The sequence below is a fragment of the Microcaecilia unicolor genome, chromosome 11 (assembly GCF_901765095.1).
Source record: "Microcaecilia unicolor chromosome 11, aMicUni1.1, whole genome shotgun sequence".
In the NCBI taxonomy this organism is placed as follows: domain Eukaryota; kingdom Metazoa; phylum Chordata; class Amphibia; order Gymnophiona; family Siphonopidae; genus Microcaecilia; species Microcaecilia unicolor.
In genome coordinates, this window is record NC_044041.1 from 116,921,016 (window position 1) to 116,944,372 (window position 23,357).

Sequence of the window (23,357 nt, forward strand, 5' to 3'; positions counted from 1 at the left end):
AGCTGAGTACTGCAGGGAGAATCTGTCTACTACTACTTAATTTCTGTAACACTACTGGACATATGCAGCGCTGTACACTAAACATAGAGAGTAGAGAGATTTGCTCAGACAAATGGTGATGGAACCCACGAGGGAGGGAGCGACGCTGGATCTGGTGCTCACAAATGGGGATAGCATGTCAAATGTCCGAGTGGGTGCCCACCTTGGCAGCAGTGACCATCAAACAGTTTGGTTTGATATGACGGCTGAAGTGGAGGGGGGCCATTCAAAACTCAAAGTCCTGGACTTCAAGCATGCTGACTTTAGTAAAATGGGGGAATACTTGAGGAAGGAGCTGATGGGCTGGGAGGACATACCAGAAGTGGAAGGCAGTGGTCCAGGCTGAAAGAAACTATAAATAGGGCCACAAACCTTTATGTAAGGAGAGTAAATAAAAGCAAGAGAAAAAGGAAACCGATATGGTTCTCCAAGCAAGTGACTGAGAAAATACTACTACTACTACTACTTAACATTTCTAGAGCGCTAAAGGCTAAAGAGTTGGCGTTCCAGAAATACAGAAAAACTCAAGAAGAAGAACAATGGGAGGAATACCGGATGAAACTGAAAGAAGCCAAGAGAGAGATACGTCTGGCAAAAGTGGAAGAAATAATGGCTAGAAATGTAAGGAGGGGTGACAAAAATTTCTTCAGGTATATTAGTGAAAGGAGATTGACTAAAAAGGGAATTGTGAGACTAAAAGATACTGCGAATCGCTATGTGGATAATGATGAAGAAAAAGCAAATTTGCTAAATAGATACTTTTGTTCTGTTTTCACAGAAGAAAATCATGGGGAAGGACCGCGATTGACTGGCAAAAGTACAAATGAGAATGGAGTGGATATAGCACCATTCACAGAAGAGAGTGTATATGAACAACTTGAAAATCTAAAGGTGGACAAAGCCATGGGACCGGACGGGATCCACCCCAGGATATTGAGGGAGCTCAGAGAGGTTCTGGCGGGTCCTCTTAAAGATTTGTTTAATAAATCCTTGTAGAGGGGAGAGGTTCTGAGGGATTGGAGAATGGCAGATGTGGTCCCTCTTCACAAAAGTGGCGATAGGGAAGAAGCTGGAAACTACAGGCCGGTAAGCCTCAATTCAGTTATTGGAAAAGTAATGGAAGCGATGCTGAAGGAAAGGATAGTGAATTTCCTGGAAACCAATAAGTTGCAAGATCTGAGACAACATGGTTTTACCAAAGGGAAATCGTGCCAAACGAATCTCATTGAATTCTTTAATTAGGTGACCGGAGAACTGAATCAGGGACGAGCTATAGACGTAATCTACTTAGATTTCAGCAAAGGTTTTGACACAGTTCCCCACAGGAAGCTCTTAAATAAACTGGACGGGCTGAAGATAGGACCCGAAGTGGTGAACTGGATTAGGAACTGGTTGATGGACAGACACCAGAGGGTGGTGGTTAATGGAATTCGCTCGGATGAGGGAAAGGTGAGTAATGGAGTGCCTCAGGGATCGGTGCTGGGGCCGATTCTATTCAAGATATTTGTGAGTGACATTGCCGAAGGGTTAGAAGGTAAAGTTTGCCTATTTGCGGATGATACTAAGATCTGTAAAAGAGTGGACACCCGGGAGGGAGTGGAAAACATGAAAAAGGATCTGAGGAAGCTAGCAGAATGGTCTAAGGTTTGGCAATTAAAATTCAATGCAAAGAAATGCAAAGTGATGCACTTAGGAAGTAGAAATCCACGGGAGATGTATGTGTTAGGCGGGGAGAGTCTGATAGGTATGGACGGGGAGAGGGATCTTGGGGTGATAGTATCTGAGGATCTGAAGGCGATGAAACAGTGTGACAAGGCGGTGTCTGTAACTAGAAGGTTGCTAGGCTGTATAGAGAGAGGTGTGACCAGCAGAAAAAAAGAAGTTTTAATGCCCCTGTATAAGTCATTGGTGAGGCCCCACCTGGAGTATTGTGTTCAGTTTTGGAGGCAGCATCTTGCTAAGGATGTAAAAAGAATTGAAGCGGTGCAAAGAAAAGCTGTGAGAATGGTATGGGATTTGTGTTACAAGACTAGTTCAGGAGCCGACACAGCTAGTTCAGGAGCCGACAAGAGAAGGAAAAATACTAGACTTAGTCCTTAGTGGTGCTCATGATCTAGTGCAGGGGGGTAACGATACGAGGGCCGCTTGATAACAGTGATCATAATATGATCGGTTTTGATATTGGCATTGAAGGAAGTGAAACTAGGAAATCAAGTACGCTAGCGTTTAACTATAGAAAAGGTGATTACGACAAAATGAGAAAAATGGTGAAAAAAAGACTGAAAGGAGCAGCTCGCAGAGTAAAAAACTTGCATCAGGCGTGGATGCTGTTTAAAAACACCATCCTGGAGGTTCAGGACAAATATATTCCACGTATTAGAAAAAAGGGAAAAAAGACTAAACGTCAGCCGGCGTGGCTAAACAGTAAGATAAAGGAAATCATTAGAGCCAAAAAACAATCCTTCAGAAAGTGGAGAAGAGAACCAACTGAAAGTAACAGGATAGATCATAAGGAATGCCAAGCCAAATGCAAAGCGGAGATAAGGAGGGCAAAAAAGGACTTTGAGAAGAAATTAGCGTTGGAAGCAAAAATACATAGTAAAAATTTTTTTAGATACATTAAAAGCAGGAAACCGGCCAAAGAGTCGGTTGGGCCGCTGGACGAAAATGGTGTTAAAGGGGCGATCAAGGAGGACAAAGCCGTAGCGGAGAAATTAAATGAATTCTTTGCTTCGGTCTTCACCGAGGAGGATTTGGGGGGGACACCGGTGCCGGAAAGAATATTTGAAGCGGGGGAGTCGGAGAAACTAAACAAATTCTCTGTAACCTTGGAGGATGTAATGGGTCAGTTCAGCAAGCTGAAGAGTAGTAAATCACCGGGACCTGATGGTATTCATCCCAGAGTATTAATAGAACTAAAAATGAACTTGCGGAGCTACTGTTAGAAATATGCAATCTGTCCCTAAAATCGAGTGTAGTACCGGAAGACTGGAGGGTAGCCAATGTTACTCCGATTTTTAAGAAGGGTTCCAGAGGAGATCCGGGAAATTATAGACCGGTGAGTCTGACGTCGGTGCCGGGCAAGATGGTGGAGGCTATTATTAAGAATAAAATTGCAGAGCATATACAAAAACATGGACTGATGAGACAAAGTCAGCACGGATTTAGTGAAGGGAAGTCTTGCCTCACCAATCTAATGCATTTTTTTGAGGGGGTAAGCAAACATGTGGACAATGGGGAGCCGGTTGATATTGTATATCTGGATTTTCAGAAGGCGTTTGACAAAGTGCCACACGAAAGACTCCTGAAGAAATTGCAGAGTCATGGAATCGGAGGTAGGGTATTATTATGGATTAAGAACTGGTTGAAAGATAGGAAGCAGAGAGTAGGATTGCGTGGCCAGTATTCTCAGTGGAGGAGGGTAGTTAGTGGGGTCCCGCAGGGGTCTGTGCTGGGTCCGTTGCTTTTAATGTATTTATAAATGACCTAGAGATGGGAATAACTAGTGAGGTAATTAAATTCGCCGATGACACAAAATTATTCAGGGTCGTCAAGTCGCAGGAGGAATGTGAACGATTACAGGAGGACCTTGCGAGACTGGGAGAATGGGCGTGCAAGTGGCAGATGAAGTTCAATGTTGACAAGTGCAAAGTGATGCATGTGGGTAAGAGGAACCCGAATTATAGCTACGTCTTGCAAGGTTCCGCGTTAGGAGTTACGGATCAAGAAAGGGATCTGGGTGTCGTCGTCGATGATACGCTGAAACCTTCTGCTCAGTGTGCTGCTGCGGCTAGGAAAGCGAATAGAATGTTGGGTGTTATTAGGAAGGGTATGGAGTCCAGGTGTGCGGATGTTATAATGCCGTTGTATCGCTCCATGGTGCGACCGCACCTGGAGTATTGTGTTCAGTACTGGTCTCCGTATCTCAAAAAAGATATAGTAGAATTGGAAAAGGTACAGCGAAGGGCGACGAAAATGATAGTGGGGATGGGACGACTTTCCTACGAAGAGAGGCTGAGAAGGCTAGGGCTTTTCAGCTTGGAGAAGAGACGGCTGAGGGGAGATATGATAGAAGTGTATAAAATAATGAGTGGAATGGATCGGGTGGATGTGAAGCGACTGTTCACGCTATCCAAAAATACTAGGACTAGAGGGCATGAGTTGAAGCTACAGTGTGGTAAATTTAAAACGAATCGGAGAACATTTTTCTTCACCCAACGTGTAATTAGACTCTGGAATTCGTTGCCGGAGAACGTGGTACGGGCGGTTAGCTTGACGGAGTTTAAAAAGGGGTTAGATAGATTCCTAAAAGACAAGTCCATAGACCGCTATTAAATGGACTTGGAAAAATTCCGCATTTTTAGGTATAACTTGTCTGGAATGTTTTTACGTTTGGGGAGCGTGCCAGGTGCCCTTGACCTGGATTGGCCACTGTCGGTGACAGGATGCTGGGCTAGATGGACCTTTGGTCTTTCCCAGTATGGCACTACTTATGTACTTATGTACTTATGACATATGAGGAGAGACTTGCTGACCTGAACATGTATACCCTGGAGGAAAGGAGAAACAGGGGTGATATGATACAGACGTTCAAATATTTGAAAGGTATTAGTTCGCAAACGAACCTTTTCCGGAGATGGGAAGGCGGTAGAACTAGAGGACATGAAATGAGATTGAAGGGGGGCAGACTCAAGAAAAATGTCAGGAAGTATTTTTTCACGGAGAGAGTAGTGGATGCTTGGAATGCCCTCCCACGGGAGGTGGTGGAGATGAAAACGGTAACTGAATTAAAAAATGCGTGGAATAATCATAAAGGAATCCTGTTCAGAAGGAAGGGATCCTCAGGAGCTTAGCGGAGATTGGATGGCAGGGCTGGTGGTTGGGAGGCGGGGCTATTGCTGGGCAGACTTATACAGTCTGTGCCCTGAAAAAGACAGATACAAATCAAGGGGCTGGTGGTTGGGAGGCGAGGCTAGTGCTGGGCAGACTTATACGGTCTGTGCCCTGAAAAGACAGGTACAAATCAAGGTAAGGTATACACAAAAAGTAGCACATATGAGTTATCTTGTTGAGCAGACTGGATGGACCATGCAGGTCTTTTTCTGCCATCATCTACTGTGTTACTATGTTATTATGTTACTATATAAGAGACAGTCCCTGCTCGACAGAGCTTACAATCCAATCAAGACAGACAAACAGAACAAAGAAAGGATAAGGGAATTGCTTATGGTGGGAATTAAAAACAAGGAAAACAAATGCAGAGTGGAAGAAAATCCAATCCAAGAAACCAGTCAGAACTCACAGAATGAGAACTCCAAATAGATTTTATTAGGACCCTACACGGTCCGTGTTTCGGCTATAAAGCCTTCATCAGGGGTCGATATGCTGATGTTCTATTGAGCATATGATACTACTGGAGCACTGAAAATAACACAAAGTCAAAATCAGAGATAGAGATAGTTGTAACTGGCGATCACCCAGTTAGTGACCCAATTCTATAGGGAGTTGCTGCAAGCTAAAGAGAAGACAGAGGATCTAAGGAGGGCTCAACAAGAGCAAGAAACTCAAATAAACGAGTTGCAGCAGAGTCATGCCATAGCAATAGCTCAGTGGACCCTAGATGATTTTGGACTTTGTAAACTGCTAAGGCACTACTAATCCACAAGAGAAGTGAAAAAAGGGGGTGACACCCCCCTAACACTATTGGGGTGACCCGGGATATCGCGTTAATGCAATCATCCGGCAGAGGGTCCCTGAGGGGAAGGGAACCCAGGGATAAGTGACCGGGGAACATGGTGAGGGCCTTTTGAGACCTGAGTACTGCAGGAAGAACTATCTCTGGAAGCTGAGACTGAGTTTGTTTTTGGAAAATATTAATGCACTTTTGGGGTTTTGAAAAGTGACTAGCCCTCCTAGACCGTATGGTGGGAAGGTACAGCTGGGAGGAGGGGCCTACATGGGCAAAGTGTTCTCAGCACTAGCTAGGATACTGCAGAGTTAACTCAGCAGCTCAAGATAAGACTGTTTTGCTATGGGACAGTATAATAAAATTTGTGTTGTCCAAGTTGTTTCCTTGAGCTTGTGTTGGGCAACCGGGAGAACATCAGCACCTGAGCTGACCCAACCTCAACAATTTCTAAAATCAGTAAAAATTAGAAAGGAATGCCATTAAATAAATAGGATAGAACATATACAGTCAACAAAGAACATTAGCTTTTCACAGCTACACACCATTGTCTGAAAAATGAGAGTTTGAAAGCTGAATTTAAAAAAGAAACGTTTTAAGAAGAGCCTTACATTTTCTAAAAGATTTTTCTGAGCAAAATAAGGGTGGAAGGTCATTCCAAAGTTTCAGAGCCAAAAACAAAAACTGACCTCTATCTATTTATGTGTTTAAATGTTATTTTAATAGCATAATAAAGTTATCTTTCTTGAGTAATGTTGTAAACTAGTTTCATGTGTCTTTTTTGTATATAGGATTGGTTTTATCAGGAATGATGGTGTGGGGTGAGCCCCTACACCCCTTTGAGCATGAACCTGTTCATAGTCTTCCTGCTGGTAACAGAACAAAACTGAGATAATTTTGCTCCTGTTAACACTCTCTGGCAGGATGACTCTCCAGTGAAAATAGCACACATCCCAGTCGTCAGATGGTTGAAAATGCATACTTTGCCCCCGACTCTCTTGTTAGAGAAAGAAGCAGGGGTTTGCTGCCATTGAAAAATGTATCATGGCCACAACTTTTGGACAAGGTGCAGGGCATCACTGTCACACTGAAATTGCAGCACATGGTTGGTGTTAGCAGTAGAATCTTCTTAAGTCAAAGTTCTGCTTTTTTCTAAGCTAAGGGTACTTGAAGCCACCAACCAGGGACATGATTTAAGAACTCATACTATAGATTAATTTACTCCAGCTTTTGCTACAAGTTTATGAGCAGCACCATTTATTTATTTGGATTTTGCTCACACTTTTTCAGTAGTAGCTCAACGTGAGTTACATTCAGGTTCACTGGATATTTCTCTGTCCCAGCAGGGCTCACAATCTAAGTTTGTACTTGAGGCAATGGAGGGTTAAGTGACTTGCCCAAGATCACAAGGATTGTAAGACTGGTGGTCTAACCACTAGGCCACAGCACCACAGATGCCATCATGAAGCTAGATGTGGCCTAATAAAGCTCAAAATAAAATACAGAATGCATCAAAATCTACTACACATGAGGATTCTGAAAACACCCTCTGATCTGTAAAGGGACCCCTACCTCTCCTGTTTACTGTATCTTCCTTAGACAATCTTCCTAGCACATGAGCTAAACGTGTGGATAAAGGTGAGCCGGTGTATCTAGATTTTCAGAAAGATTTTCATAAAGTTCCTCATGAGACACTCCTGAGAAAATTAGAATCATGGAATAGAAGGCAAGGTTCTGGTGTGGATTAGGAATTGGTTATTGGACAGAAAACAGAGGGTAGGGTTAAATGGTCATTTCTCTCAATAGAGGAGGGTGAACAGGGATCAGTACTGGGATTGGTGCTATTTAATATATTTATAAATGATAAGGAAATCAGAATGACTAGTGAGGTGATTTCAGTTGCAGATGACACAAAACTGTTCGAGGCTGTTAAAACACGAGTGGACTGTGAAGTTTTACAGGAAGACCTTAGGAAATTGGAAGACTGGGCATCCAAATGGCAGATGAAATTTAATGTGGACAAATGCAAGATGTGATGCACATTGGAAAGAATAATCCGAATCATAGTTATCTGATGCTAGGGTCCACCTTGGGAGTCAGCACTCAAGAAAAAGATCTAGGTGTCGTTGTAGATAATACGCTGAAATCTTCTCAGTGTGTGGCAGCAGCCAAAAAAGCAAATAGGATGCTAGGAATTATTATGAAAGAGATGGTGAATAAGACCGAAAATAATATAATGCTTCTGTATTGCTCCATGGTGCGACAGCACTTTCAATATTGCGTTCAGTTCTGGTCACTATATCTCGAAAAAAATATAGCGGAATTAGAAAAGGTTCAAAGAACAGTGACCAAAATGATAAAGGGGATGGAACATCTCTCGTATGAGGAAAGGCTGAAGAGGTTAGTGCTCTTCAGTTTGGAAAAGAGACGAGGGGAGATATGACTGAGGTCTACAAAATCCTGAGTGGTGTAGAATGAGTAGAAGTAAGTCAATTTTTTACTTGTTCCAAAAGTACAAAGACTAGGGGACACTCAAGGAAGTTACAAGGAAACACTTTTAAAACAAATAAGGAGAAAATATTTTTTCACTCAGCAAATAGTTAAGTTCTGGAACTCTTTGCTGGAGGATGTGTTAACAGTGCTTAGCGTATCTGGGTTTAAAAAAGGTTTGGAGAAGTTGAGTACATAAGTAATGCCATACTGGGAAAAGACCAAGGGTCCATCGAGCCCAGCATCTTGTCCACGACAGCGGCCAATCCAGGCCAAGGGCACCTGGCAAGCTTCCCAAACGTACAAACATTATATACATGTTATTCCTGGGATTTTGGATTTTTCCAAGTCCGTTTAGTAGCGGTTTATGGACTTGTCCTTTAGGAAACCGTCCAACCCCTTTTTAAACTCTGCTAAGCTAACTGCCTTCACCACATTTTCCAGCAATGAATTCCAGAGTTTAATTACATGTTAGGTGAAGAAAGATTTTCTCCGATTTGTTTTAAATTTACTACACTGTAGTTTAATCGCATGCCCCCTAGTCCTAGTATTTTTGGAAAGCGTGAACAGAGGAAAAGTCCATAGTCCGCTATTGAGACAGACATGGTAAAGAGGAGTGGCCTAGTGGTTAGGGTGGTGGACTTTGGTCCTGAGGAACTGAGTTCGATTCCCACTTCAGGCACAGGCAGCTCCTTGTGACTCTGGGCAAGTCACTTAACCCTCCACTGCCCCATGTAAACCGCATTGAGCCTGCCATGAATGGGAAAGCACGAGGTACAAATGTAAAAAAAAAAAAAAAAAACCAAGCAACTGATTGCCCTGGGAGTTGTAGCATGGAATGTTGCCACGATTTGGGTTTCTGCCAGGTATTTGTGACCTAGCTTGGCCACTCTGGAAACAGAATACTGGGCTAGATGGATCATTGTTCTGACCCAGTATGGCTACTCTTATGTTCTTATGTAGGATGGGATTCAGATGGCATGAGCCATGACACACTACCTTTCCATGCACATGGGATGCTCAAAATTCACTTAGCAATTATGGAGGTTTGGAAATCAGGCATGCAGCCACCTTGGGGGTGCATAGCGGATAGTGGAAGGGGGGGGGGGGGCAAAGGATTTCTGGTGCTAGAGCCTGCAGAAATACTTCAACATAAGAGGTGAAAACAGGGGAAAGAATAGTGCTGCTTTTGTTATTATTAATTTCTGCTGCATACAGGGAGATGGGGCAAGCTCTTGCACAGGAGGAAGTTTCCACAGCTCTAGGTGTGCCTGTCTGCCTGCCCGCAGAGCTCATGCCTTGCAGCTGTTCAGGACAGAGCTGAGAGTGAGAAAAAGATAAATTAATAAAGAAATCTGTAGTCATTACCCCTCCCCCCCCCCCACACACCTATGTGGAACTCAGCTGTCTTTCTGAGCTAGAATCATTCTGTATCTGATTCAGTCCTTTCCTCACCTAGTTTATTTTGCAGGGATATCAGCTACGCCTTCTGGTAAAAGTAAATAAAAGATAAGCTAATATAAAGAAACACTTATACTCAACTTCTTCAAAACTATCAATATTTACTCCCTTGCCCCAGAGTTAGACTGTGTGAGTTATTGGACAGTTTCTGCTTTCTTCAAACATTGCAATTGGGGTTTCCTTCTTTAAGAAACGTTAGGTTAAAGTCAATTTATATGGGTTCTTTCCCTTTCTATGGGACGTGGATTTGGAATGAATTGCTAATATCATTGAAAGGTTCATTATCCTACTTATCATTTCATAAGGGGTTAAAAACTTATTTATTTTAATTATTATTTTATTATTATTATTATTTTTAGCAAATAATAGGTTATTTGGTTTAAAAGAATTTAGTCTGGCTTCTATTGTATTTTTGTTTTATTTTGGTTTATATTGTACTTTTTCTGGCGCACGTAGTGGATGCACGTCAAAAATTAAGTTACCGCCTGGGCCACACAGTAGCCAGGTGGTAACTCAGAACTGGCAGGCATTGAGTGCACGTGGGCACTTATGTGGCTTAGTAAAAGGGCCCCTAAGTTTGAGTTGGTCAACCCCCCCCCCCCCAGATATGCAATGCTGATCACCAGAAACAGCCCAGCATTGAATATCCAGGGTAAGCACCAACTGCAGCACTTATGCAGGCTGCTTCCCGTGGCCCGAATATCGAGCCCAAAGGGTTCAATTCAGTAAAGGGTGCTATAACTTAGGCGTAAAAAATTTGGGTGCTGAATGCCAGTTCTATAACTGCAATATTGTGTGTAGTTCCCAATCTTATGCCATGTCAAAAGCTGGTTGCGCCCAAATACTGGCAGTTACACGTAGTTATGTTTGGGTGCATAGGGAGTAGGAATGGCCCGTCGGAAAAAGGAGGGGATGATGCCCCTGTATAAGACTCTGGTGAGACCTCATTTAGAATATTGTGTACAATTCTGGAGACCGCAAACGTCAAAAAGATATGAACAGGATAGGATCGGTCCAGAGGGCAGCTACTAAAATGGTCAGTGGTCTTCATCATACAGCCAGACTTAAAGATCTCAATATGTATACTTTGGAAGAAAGGCGGGAGAAGGGAGATATGATAAAGACATTTAAATACCTATGTGGCATAAGTGCACAGGAGGCGAGTCTCTTTCAATTGAAAGGAAGCTCTGGAACAAGGGAGCCTAGGATGAAGGTGAAAGGGGATAGACTCAGAAGTAACCTGAGGAAATACTTCATGGAAAGGGTAGTAGAATGGCCTCCCAGTGGAAGTAGTAGAGGCAAAAACAGTATCTGAATTCAAGAGAGCTTGGGACAAGTACATAGGATCTCTAAGGTAGTAATAGGGAGAGTAGACGGCATAGATGGACAGACTGGATAGGACATGAGGTCTTTATTTGCCTACATTTTTCTCTGTTTCATTCTCTAACTTAGCGCCTAATTCCTTGGCATGCCCCTGACTTGTCCATGCTCCCTTGGAGTAGCACACCATAGAAATTAGGTGCTAAGTGTATAGAATAGGGGTGTAGAATGGTTAGTGCAGGAGTAGCCTAGTGGTTAGTGCAGTGGCCTTCAAACCAGAAGAACTGGGTTCAATTCCCACTGCAGCTTCTTGTGACTCTGGGCAAGTCACTTAACCCTCCATTGCCCCAGGTACAAAATACATACCTGTATATAATATGTAAACTACTTTGATTGTAACCACAGAAAGGCAGTGTATCAAATCCCATCCCCTGAACCAGACCTCATAGTTTATTAGATGGGTACTGTGGAAGTGGGGTATATGGGCCCGATATTCAGCTGGAGGCGGGCAGCACATTTGATGTCCACTGCTGGCATTAAACCCAGATATACAATGCCAATCCATATCCGGTGACCAGCATTGAACGTCCAGGCTTATTTTGGCTGCTAAAAAGTTAACATTTTGACAGTCAGGGCTAAGTCTGGTATTTAAGTGGCGTATTTTGACTGTTCAACATACCTAACCAGCTATGTCGTGCAATATATCTGGTTAGCGGCTAGCTGCTAATTGGGATATTCCACTGGAGATAACTGGTTGTCTCCCGCTGAATATCCACAATTAGGCAGTTAAGAACTATTTAACTGGCCAGGAGCCATTCCTGGCCAGTTGAATAGTTTTGAATATCGGGGGTATGTATTTAAAGGGATCTAAAAGTATGTATACCAAATCTGCACCCTGGTCCATAAAATTATCTAAGGAGAAGCCCCGGACTACATGACAGACCTCATAGACTTACCTACAAGGAACACAACCAGATCAGCACGAACATACCTAAATTCTCCACTACCCAAACTGCAAAGGACTCAAATACACATCAACATATGCATCCAGCTTCTCCAGCACACAACTTTGGAACACACTACCAAAAGCTGTGAAAACAACGTATGACTGCCTAAACGTCCGGAAATCACTAAAAACCAACCTGTTCAACGACCCAACCTAAGTGCCTAAACCTTGCAACATAACGAAACAAAGCCTGAACTGACACTGCACAACTCCTCCTCTCTACGATTCCCCAATGTGTCTATAACACATGAACCTTTATAACCTTATCCGACCACAATAACTCTATGTATTTGTTTTCTCTGCCAGAGTTGACGAACATCTCTACGGAACTATGTAAGCCACATTGAGCCTGGAAATAGGTGGGAAAATGAGGATACAAATGTAACAAATAAATAAATACATTTATATGGTAATTCCTCTAATATTGAAAGTCTCTTCACCTGTTAACCACTGTATATAAGACTCAAATAGAATCAAATAGAAAACAGAGAAAGGAATATGATGCTTTCATGGGTATTGAACAGAGCTCTCGGGGACATTCTTTCCTAAGTCATGGCACCTTGTACTTTTAACTCATCACTGCTGGGGACAGGATGCTGGGTGAGACGGTCCTCTGGTGTGACTCAGTTTAGCAGATCTTATGTTCTTTAAACTCTGCAGACAGCAAGGGGGCCAATCTCTTTCCTTTAGTGGTATAGGAAGGGCAGCTGACTCCAGTGGAATCTGTACAATATTTCCACTCCTGAAAGCTGACTGTTAGATTGGAGGGATTAATTAAGGTGTTAAACATGGAAAAACACAATTTAAGGTACCAGGGGACTGGATACCGCAAGAACATAAGATGGTCTATGTGTGCTATTTTTTATTGCATTTTGAAATATTCCCAAATCAAAATATGCACTTTGAAAAAAAAATTTGAAGTAATAAACCATTTCAAAAGTAAACTAGGAAATAATAATTCTGTAATAAGTCCACATATTTTTATGGGAGGCCAAGAATTCACTGTCCATAGGAAGATGAAACTAGAAGGGAAAAAAGAAAAAGGAAAAAAGGAGTAGTGACCCCACAACCCATAAACTAAGGGACTCTTTTACAAAGCAGCAGTACCTCTCAGGAACCTGGCAGTAGTTCCGGCTTCTGGTGCGTGGCAACTAGGGTGCTAGAAAATACTTTATATTTTCCAGTGCTGGGGGTGTGTCCAGTGGTAATCAGTGCTGCCTGGCTAACGGTGGGTTTCTGCCGGATCTCCTACTGCCTCCTAAATAGGAGACGGTAAGGTCTCCACCAGAAAATGGCCGCGCAGCAAGTGTTTCACTTATCGCATGGCCATTTCTGTCCCCCGCCTGGAATTTCCTTTTTCTGGGTGGCGGTAAAAGGGGAGCCTCGGTGCATGGCAAACCCGTGTGCTGATGCCACTGCAGGGCCCTTTTTACCGCCGCTTGGTAAAAGCAGCCCTAAATGGCCAGACACACTAGAGAAATGCGTGCTCAGTCACTTAAAGAGCCCCTTTTGCCTTCAGAAAAAAATCCCAGCTAAGATGTCTCATAAAATACACAACACATTCTCAAAACAAAGGAAGCACATAAGAATAGCCATAATGGGTCAGACCAATGGTCCATCTAACCCAGTATCCTCTTTCCAACAGTGGCCAATCCAGGTCACAAGTACCAGGCAGAAACCCAATTAGTAGCAACATTCCATGCTACCAATCCCAGGGCAAGCAGTGGCTTTCCTGTGTCTATCTCAATAACAGACTATGGACTTTTTTCTCTAGGAACTTGTCCAAACTTGGCCAACTGAAAGGTTATTCCCAGCACCAAAACCTCCTGACGCTTCTCAAGAAATGTTTTCTTTCTAGACTGTGTCCATTTAGAACCATCTGGAAAAACCTGTACTTTGCCTCCTAAGAAGGAAGAGTCAGTGAATCTGCAATGCAGCCTCCAAACTGCCACCTTATCTTGTAAAAATACAAAGGAAGTCAAAAGCATACTTCAGACAGTCACTTCCAAAATAGCAGAAACATCCAGTGCTACTGACCTTTCTGATTCAGGTTTGGCAGCTTAAGGCAAAAATAGATCTTTTGAAGAGGGGGCATCCAGTTTCTGGATACTTAAGTATTTCTTTCAAAAAATCTATGGAATACATCTTGAGATGAAATCAATGAATTTAGAAGTCTTAAATTCAGATTCCTATTAGCATTTTCCAAGTTTTCTAATTTTCTATATAACAAAGCTCTAAATTGAATTAAGAGCTACTTGAATACTTTTCACTTCCTCCATAACTTTTGCCAGCTTATCTACTCTGGAGACTTGAGACTGCAGTTTAGGGGGGACGTTATCAATGTGGGCTTCTTTTAAAAGATGTGTTATTTTACTGTTAATCCCAGTTATTAGTAATTAAGTATCGTTGCCTAAAATGGGACCTAGACTAAAATAGCACGTTAGTGGTAAAATAACATGTCTTAATGGTTGCCTATGTTGATAACTCAAAATCCTACATCTTAATCATAGAAGACAAAGAAATAGTCACAAATGAAGAGCAAATCTTATGAAGAGATTCCAGGGCTGACCACAAAGGAACCACCTTTGGTCTATTCAGTAGCTGCAGTGGGGTCAAACTTGGCAGGGAAGACTTTGGTCAATGATCTTTCCATAGCCTCTCCACTGACAGATGCCAAAATCTGGACGGGACTCTCCTCCGGGTATGATGTAGATGTCACTGTAGCCAATGCTAATGACATTCCCACAATGGCAATACTAAACCCTCCTCCCTGCACCATCGTCTCATCCATGCATTGAGACTCCGGAGTTCTGCTCGTCTCTTGGGCCCTGCGCGTGGAACGGGTAGCATTTCAGAAAATGCTACCCTAGAGGTTCTGGATTTGAGCTTTCTACCTAAGAGCCTAAATTTGACTTCCAGAACCTCTCTCCCACATCTTCCTATGTCATTGGTACCCACATGTACCAAGACAGCCGGCTCCTCCCCAGCACTATCTAAAATCCAATCTAGGTGATGGGTGAGGTCCGCCAGCTTCGCACCAGGCAGGCAAGTCACCAGGCGATCCTCACGTCCACCAGCCACCCAGCTATCTATAGGCCTAATGATCGAATCACCAGCTACAACAGCTGTCCTAACTCTTCCCTCCCGGGCAGCACTTGGTGTGAGAGGATAGTACATCCCCTGGTGGGCAGGTCCTGGCTACGGTATGTTGTATGATTTATTTAGTGTTTCCTTGTTAGATGGTAATGAAATGTATTTAAAACTCTGTAAGAGCACTCCTTGTTTATTACCCTAATTACAATAACTGACTATAAATGAAGAGTTGTCCTAGGGTGGGCGGGAATACTAAATTAGATCCTGCATTGCCTGCTAGAGTCTATCTGTTAGTGCTGTTACAAAGTTTCTAAAATTAAGGGGAAAAGACTATGGAGATTAGTTGATAACTAACCTACAAGTCCTCCTTTAAACCCCAATATTTAAGTTCCCAAAGCACAAAGTCCTCTTCTCTCAGAACTTCTCAGAAAGAAAGTACAGTGGGACCTTTCCTCTTTATATAGTTTTGAATCTAAGGGGCCTTTTTTAAACAGGCTCTTTGAAGCTAACTCAGCAACCTATGCAAATATTCTACTTCCCCACACCTTAGTTAGCACCTAATTGAGGTCGCTGGACTTGCTACCTCTCCAGTAGCCAAAAAACAGAAAATAACTGCCTTTTAGAAAGTTTTTGGCTGTTAAGTTTCTACCTCTAGAAAAGGTTTCAGTTTAAAACTATTGGGAAAGGGTTGTACACTATCAGGCTTATTTTTGAAAGAGAGGGGCGCCCATCTTCCGACACAAATCGGGAGATGGGCGTCCTTCTCTCAGGGGCGCCCAAATCGGCATAATCGAAAGCCGATTTTGGGCGCCCTCAACTGCTTTCCGTCGCAGGGATGACCAAAGTTCACGGGGGCATGTCGGCAGCATAGCGGAGGCGGGACTGGGGCGTGCCTAACACATGGGCATCCTCGGCCAATAATGAAAAAAAGAAGGGCGTCCCTGATGAGCACTTGGACGACTTTACTTGGTCCATTATTTCTTGCAACCAAGCCTCAAAAAGGTGCCTGAACTGACCAGATGACCACTGGAGGGAATCGAGGATGACCTCCCCTTACTCCCCCAGTGGTCACTAACCCCCTCCCACCCTAAAAAAAAAACTTTAAAAACATTTTTTGCCAACCTCAAATGTTATACCCAGCTCCATCGAAGCAAACACCCACAGAAGGCGATCTCTCCACAGGAAAAAAGACCTTGTTCAGGAAGACACTCATTGTGAGAGGACTTTTATTGGATCCACTGTTTGTTCGGCATACCCAGCTCCATGACAGCAGTATGCAGGTCCCTGGAGCAGTTTTAGTGGGTGCAGTGCACTTCAGGCAGGCGGACCCAGGCCCCCCTCACCTGTTACACTTGTGGTGGTAAATGTGAGCCCTTCAAAACCCACCACAAACCCACTGTACCCACATGTAGGTGCTCCCCTTCACCCCTTAGGGCTATGGTAGTGGTGTACAGTTGTGGGGAGTGGTTTATTTTAGGGGGGGGGTCTGGGGGGCTCAGCACTCAAGGTAAGGGAGCTTTGCACCTGGGAGCAATTTCTGAAGTCCACTGCAGTGCCCCCTAGGGTGCCCGGTTGGTGTCCTGGCATATGAGGGGAACCAGTGCACTATGAATGCTGGCTCCTCCCACAACCATCTCTAGGGACGACCATCTCTAAGGTCAACCTAAATGTGGAGATTTGGGCGTCCCTGGTCGTATTATCGAAACAAAAGATGGCCACCCATCTTGTTTCGATAATACGGGTTTCCCCACCCCTTTGCAGGGACGTCCTGCGAGGACGGCCCCAGGAAAACTTGGGTGCCCCGTTTGATTATGCCCCTCAACGGCAACTAGTTAATAATGCTTGCTTTTCTCTCTCTCTCATTTTATTCCCCCTTAATACTAAACTAGGTCCTGCTTGCTTTTCCTTCTCTTTCTATTCCCCCTTAATACTAAACTAGATTCTGCAGTGCCTGCTAGAGTCTATCTATTAATGCTGTAGTACAAAGTTTTTAAAACTAAGGGGAAAGGACTATGGAGATTAGTTGATAAAATTTGCTTTTTTATATTTTTATTTTGCCTAACACTAACCTACTATTCCTCCTTTAAACCCCAATCTTTAAGTTCCTAAAGCACAAAGCCATGCGGCATAAGGTTCTTCTGAGCTGTATGCCAGATTGCAAGTTTTGACTTCTATTTTGAAGGGACTGGCAGTCTTAGTATTGATTGACTACCGAACTTTGGAAGATTTCAAGACTATTAAAGACTATTCAATAACAGTTTGAAGAAGAACCTTATCGATATATGGACTACTTGTATGAGCATAATTGCTGCTGGGAAGGGGTGCAGTTTTAAATTGATTGTTTGGGATTATATTGTAATAAAGATGGGAGTGGAGGAGTGGCCTAGTGGTTAGAGTGGTGGACTTTGGTCCTGAGGAACTGAGTTCAATTCCCACTTCAGGCACAGGCAGCTCCTTGTGACTCTAGGCAAGTCACTTAACCCTCCACTGCCCCATGTAAGCCGCATTGAGCCTGCCATGAGTGGGAAAGCGCAGGGTACAAATGTAACAAAAAAAAAAAAAATAAAGATTGTGGTTTTAAATAGTGAATGATAAGTTGTGACAAATCCTCAAGACCTAAAACATGAGACACACCTGCAAAAAACAAGGAGAGAGAAAAAGAAATGAAAGAAAGCTGGAGAATATTAAAATAAGTTACGCAGCTGATGGAGCCCCATATTAATAAATGTCAGGGCTTGGAAATTAAAACCCTTTTTATTTAATTGTTTTGTCACCTCAAATATTGTGTTCAATTCTGGTCACCGCATCTCAAAAAAGATATAGTGGAATTAGAAAAGGTACAGAGAAGGGCGACGAAAATGATAAAGGGGATGGGACGACTTCCCTATGAGGAAAGGCTAAAGCAGCTAGGGCTCTTCAGCTTGGAGAAAAGGCGGCTGAGGGGAGATATGATAGAGGTCTATAAAATAATGAGTGGAGTTGAACGGGTAGATGTGAAGCGTCTGTTTATGCTTTCCAAAAATACTAGGACTAGGGGGTATGCAATGAAGCTACAATGTAGTAAATTTAAAACGAATCAAAGAAACTTTTTCTTCACTCAACGTGTAATTAAACTCTGGAATTCATTGCCAGAGAATGTGGTAAAGGTGGTTAGCTTTGCGGAGTTTAAAAAAGCTTTGGACGACTTCCTAAAGGAAAAGTCCATAGACCATTATTAAATGAACTTGGGGAAAATCCACTATTTCTGGGATAAGCAGTATAAAATGTTTTGTACTTTTTGGGATCTTGCCAGGTATTTGTGACCTGGATTGGCCACTGTTGGAAACAGGATGCTGGGCTTGATGGACCTTTGGCTTTTCCTAGTATGGCAATACTTATGTACTAATGGGAACAGGTGGGACCGTAGACATATGAGAGCTAAGTCTTTCAGTTGAAGCCTTATTTATTTTAAACATATATTTGTCTAGGGCTGAGTCAATAGTCCATCCCCTGCAGAAACACTTATCGTCCCACAGATGTTGTATTGGTCAACTCCCTTCCTCTGACTGTAATCACTCTTCGGTTCTACGTATTGTTGATGCATCTACCCCTCTGTTCTGTGGAAAAGGGAAGTGTGTGAGTGGAAGGTACATATAAAAGGACCCAGGAATCCAAGTCTGGAGCTAATCTACTTCCTTCTCAGTGCCTCTCTGGACAGGTGACCTCCAAAGGTGAAACTACAGGTATCTGCTAACTTCTCAACTGAAGTCCAGTTCAGCAGGGTGAGTCCAACTGGATGCTTCTTCTCTCACACACTGTAGGAACAGTGAGATCTCAGTGTAAAAAGCTGGGAGCTGACATGCAAGGCAGCTTTAGAAAGACAAACTATATGTTAAAGGGTGGTGAGTGCATGAAACAACATCCCAAGGAAAAGGCAGAATCAGAGAGAGTATCAGAACTCAAGAAAAGCCCATAACAGACCTAGAGGATTTTCAGTATGGAGAGTGAGGGGTAAAACCTAGGATAAGTACAGAGGATCCTCAGAGATTGACAAATGGGTGGTAAAGCCTGAGATAAGCATGAAAGATCCTCTGCAGCGGGAGAGTGAGTGGAAAAACTGGAATAATCACAGAGGATCCTTTGTGGTGAGGGACAAGGGGCAAAGCCTGGGACAAACACAGAGGATCTTCAGTAGTGGGAAACTGAGCAGTAAAGCCTGAAATAAGCGTAGAGGATCCTCAGTGGTGCGGAAGTAAAGGGTAAAGCGTGGGAAAAGTACAGAGGAGTCTCAGTGGTGGGGATTTAAAGTCTGTAGTAAACACAGAGGAATCTCAGTGGTGAAAGCACTATGGATTTAAGCAGTATATAAATATAATAATGAGGAACCATTGTATTGTTTTTTTCATGAGGGCTATTTAAAATACCACTATAAAAGAAAAGTCCTCCATTTATTGCCATTAGTTGCTTCACATTTGTTGATGTCTTTCTCACTTTGTCCCAGGTCCCTTTGCTCTCACGGACAGAAGCACAAGTGTGAAGATGGCATCCCTGACTGCCACAGTCCTTGCACTGTTTGGTAGGTTAATATTTCAGAATCTAAGCAAACATTCAGTTCAGATTTTTGTTTTCATTTCATTGGTTAAAAAAATCACCTGTCAATTGCTTTACATTATTTATTTATATCTTTGAGAGGGTTGTTAGATGATTTTTCTACATATGCTCAGTGTACTGCTGTGTGGAAATGGAACCCAATGCCCAGGGTGTTTTTTCATTCCATTGAAGTCTCTCAGCATCTGTTTTATGGGGTAAAAGTTCATTATGGGCTTTGCTGTAGGTTATTATAGTACAAAATTGAAGAGCGCATGAAAAAGTGTCCTTTTTTAAAAACATTTTCAGAGAATTTGCAACATAGCAATTTACACAGTTCCTCTTATACGTCCAGTGTTTACTCTTGTAGAAAAGTGTTGCCTAATCCTTAACATTTTTGTCTCAAACTCATACAGTCTCTTTAACAGCACTTCATTTTTTTTCAAATTTTCAGTGTTTCCCCCCAACCTTAAAATGATACTAACTTCTACTGAACCTCCCAGCTCTCCAGCTTTCCCACACAGGAATATCCTAATTTTTAGTGTGGAAGTGAAGAACCTGGAGATAGGGGTCACAGAGTGGCCACACCTAGGTTTCTTTTACACCCTGGGTTCTTGCATTGCTGGAGGGAAAGCTTTAAAGTCTTTGCCCAGGTTCTGTTCTGTCATAAGGAATCTTCCAGCTAGGTTTAACTTTGGCTCTGACTTTTTATTTTGTGACATGTCACCTTCTTCCTGCTCCTTTGGGCTCCCAGAATAATCAAAACCAGCCTCTACAGGGCAATAGTGTCTTCTGTAATACTAGTAAAAAAAGCCCGTTTTTGAAAGAAATGAAACGAGTGCCAGCAAGGTTGTCCTCTAATGGCAATTATGTTTTTAAGGAAACTGTTAGGAGAGAGTATGTGTGTGTGAGAGTGAGTATGTGTGAGACAGTGAATGAGTATGTGTCAGAGTATGTGTGAGAAAGAGAGTGTGATTGAGGGAATGTGTGTGTCTGTCTGTGTGAGTGAGAGAGTGTAGTGTGTCCCCCCATGTGCACCAATTATGCTCTCTCCCCTGCATTCATCCATATGCAGCAAACGTCCTCTGTGCCCTGCCCCCTTCATCCATCCATGTGCAGCATCTCTCCCCTGCCCCCTCCATCCATCGTGGTGCAGCAATTCTCCTCTGTCCCTTGCCCCCCCTACATGTGCATCAACTCTGCATTCTCCCCTGGCCTCTTCTCCATCCACCCATATCCAGGGCCCCCCTCCCTCCATCTCTCTCCCCTCTGAGTTCCAGGCCCCCTCCCTACCTCTCTGTGTGCCCTCTGAGTTCCAGGCCCCCCTCCCCTTTGAGTTCCAGGACCCCCTCCCTCCCCTCTGAGTTCCATGCCCCCCTTTCTGGTTCGAGTTCCACACCCCTGCGCCTCCCTCCCCTTCAAGTTCCAGGACGACCCCTCCTTCCCTTCGAGTTCCAGGGTGACCCCCCTCCCCTTTGACTTGCAGGATGCCCCCTCCCTCCCTCCGAGGTCTACGCCCCCCCCCGTCCTCCGACTTCCATGCCCCCGCGCCTCCCTCCCTCTCTCTCTCTGCCCTCCAAGCACGACCTGTCCTCCGGCAGCCCCTCGCCTTCCTAAGTGCTGGCTGTATTTTAAAAATTCTTACCTTGGGGTGCAGCGTCCACAGTGAAGGCGAGCGGCGCTTCACACTGCCTTCACATGTAGGGGGGGACCAGAGGCAGAGCTGAGACACTTGCGAAGGCAGTGTGAAGCGCTGCTCGCCTTCACTGTGGACGCCGCACCCCAAGGTAAGAATTTTTAAAATACAGCCAGCATTTAGGAAGGCGAGGGGTTGCCAGAGGACAGGTCGTGCTTGGAGGGCAGAGAGGCGCGGGGGCTGGCAACTATACAGAGTTCCCTCGAGGGCGGGACGATTACGACCCCTATGAACACTACACGGCTTCACTGCCACGCTGCCACGGAGTCAGCTTCAGAACGTTGGAAGTGCAAATTATTATATTAGATATGGGCTTTCCTTCTATTTGTACAGCCTATCTTCGCCCTCCCCCCCCCTACCTAACTCTGCCATTGTATTGATGTTCCTAGGCCTCAGTCCACAGACAATCATTCTGTCCAGAGCCTGGTACTTGTGCAGCAGTTCTTGCCACTAAGGAGTCCTTTTACTAAGCGGCAGTAAAAAGTGGCCTGAGGTAGTGTGGGTGTGTTTTGGGCATGCACTGAGCCATTTTTTGCTGTGATAGGAAAAAAGAGCTTTTTTTTAATGGGCTGGGAAATGGGTGTGCACTGAAATTAAAACTAGCATGTGCCTATTTACGGCCTGAGCCCTTACCATCACCCACTGACACGGCCCAACTGCTGATTACGGCCAGGAGTGACCCCCTTAGTAGAAAATTGGTGTACGCCAAATTCAGAATTACTGATGTGCGCACCTGCTAGCCCATCAGTAGGGCTGATTTGGTGCATGCTACCCACGTGTTAGCCCTCCTGCACCTTAGTAAAAGGGTCCCTTAGTGTCCCCAGTGAGCCGTGGTTGAAACTCCAAGGGGATTTTAGCATTGCCCGGTCAGCATCCCATTCCTGGCCCACCCAGGGAGCAGAAGTTGGACTTATGAACTGAATGCAGGCCCTCTTCACAATGGGGCACAGTATTTTTACTTAGTCATCAACCCAGTCCAATATTTCTCTTAATAAAGGTGTAGAATTTCTTTGAAAGGCCTGTGACAGTTACTCATTATAACAGGGAGAGCAAAATATCTTTATTATTAAATACACATGTTTATTTCTCTCGCTCTTTCTTCTCTCTTTTTCCTTGTGCAGTGCTTCTCTCCTCTACCTTTGCTGAAGTCCCCCAGGCTGTAGTCCCAGAGCTCTCAAATGTTGAGACCTCTGATGAAGTTCATGATCCTGTCCATATTGTGAAACGCTGGGCTCCAGGAAGCAAGGTCTATGACATGTACCATGGGACCACTGCGCAAGCTGCAGATTCCATCATTCGGACGGGCTTCAGACCTTCCAAGGATGGCATGCTGGGACCTGGAGTCTATGTGAGCAGGGACATTCGGAAAGCTCAGCGGTATCCACTAAACCTGAGCCCTGCAAACCGTGTCATTCTCAAGGTCCGGGTTCGTGTGGGCAAAGTGAAAAAGATTGACAGGCAGGGCCACCCCCTGCAGAGAACATGGCACGCTCATGGCTACGATACAGCCTGGGTACCTCCAAATTCAGGCATGGTGGCCAGTGGACTGACAGAGAACTGTGTCTGGGACCCAAAGAGGGTGAAGGTGTTGGCTGTGGTACAAGCCCCGGCTGCAGTTCTGAAGAATCTGAACTCCTTATTGAATACAATGAAGACCAGATACTGCAACTACTGGTTGGTGTGTTAGGAGCCACCCTTAGGAGAGTGTGTATCTGTGTGTGTGTGAGATCATAGAGCTGATTTTAGGAGGTCTACATGTGAAAAAAAGTCACTGCTGGCATGTATGATAGAGGTTTTAGAACACATGCTATATATGTGTGTATGTAGTGGCACAGATGGATTTCAAAGGGACGTGTTCTGGATCTGGTTTGAGTGAAGATTGAAAATGTACTTATATTTCATACTTAGCAATGGTAAGGCATATATATTTTCAAAAATGTCCCCATGGACATTTATACCTGCTTCAACTCTGCATATCTGTGGACTAACTTCTCCTTTGG

At 43.8% G+C, this 23,357-nt stretch overlaps 1 protein-coding gene across 1 annotated transcript; it reads left to right on the top strand.

The window, feature by feature from the left end:
* The first annotated feature begins 18,643 nt into the window (after positions 1 to 18,643).
* LOC115479650 lies at positions 18,644 to 23,113 on the top strand. Its single transcript, XM_030217708.1, has 3 exons — positions 18,644 to 18,856; positions 19,576 to 19,650; positions 22,479 to 23,113. The coding sequence occupies exons 2-3, from the start codon at positions 19,614 to 19,616 to the stop codon at positions 23,042 to 23,044; spliced, it is 603 nt and encodes a 200-aa protein (XP_030073568.1). The 5' UTR covers positions 18,644 to 18,856; positions 19,576 to 19,613; the 3' UTR covers positions 23,045 to 23,113.
* Positions 23,114 to 23,357: the final 244 nt, after the last annotated feature.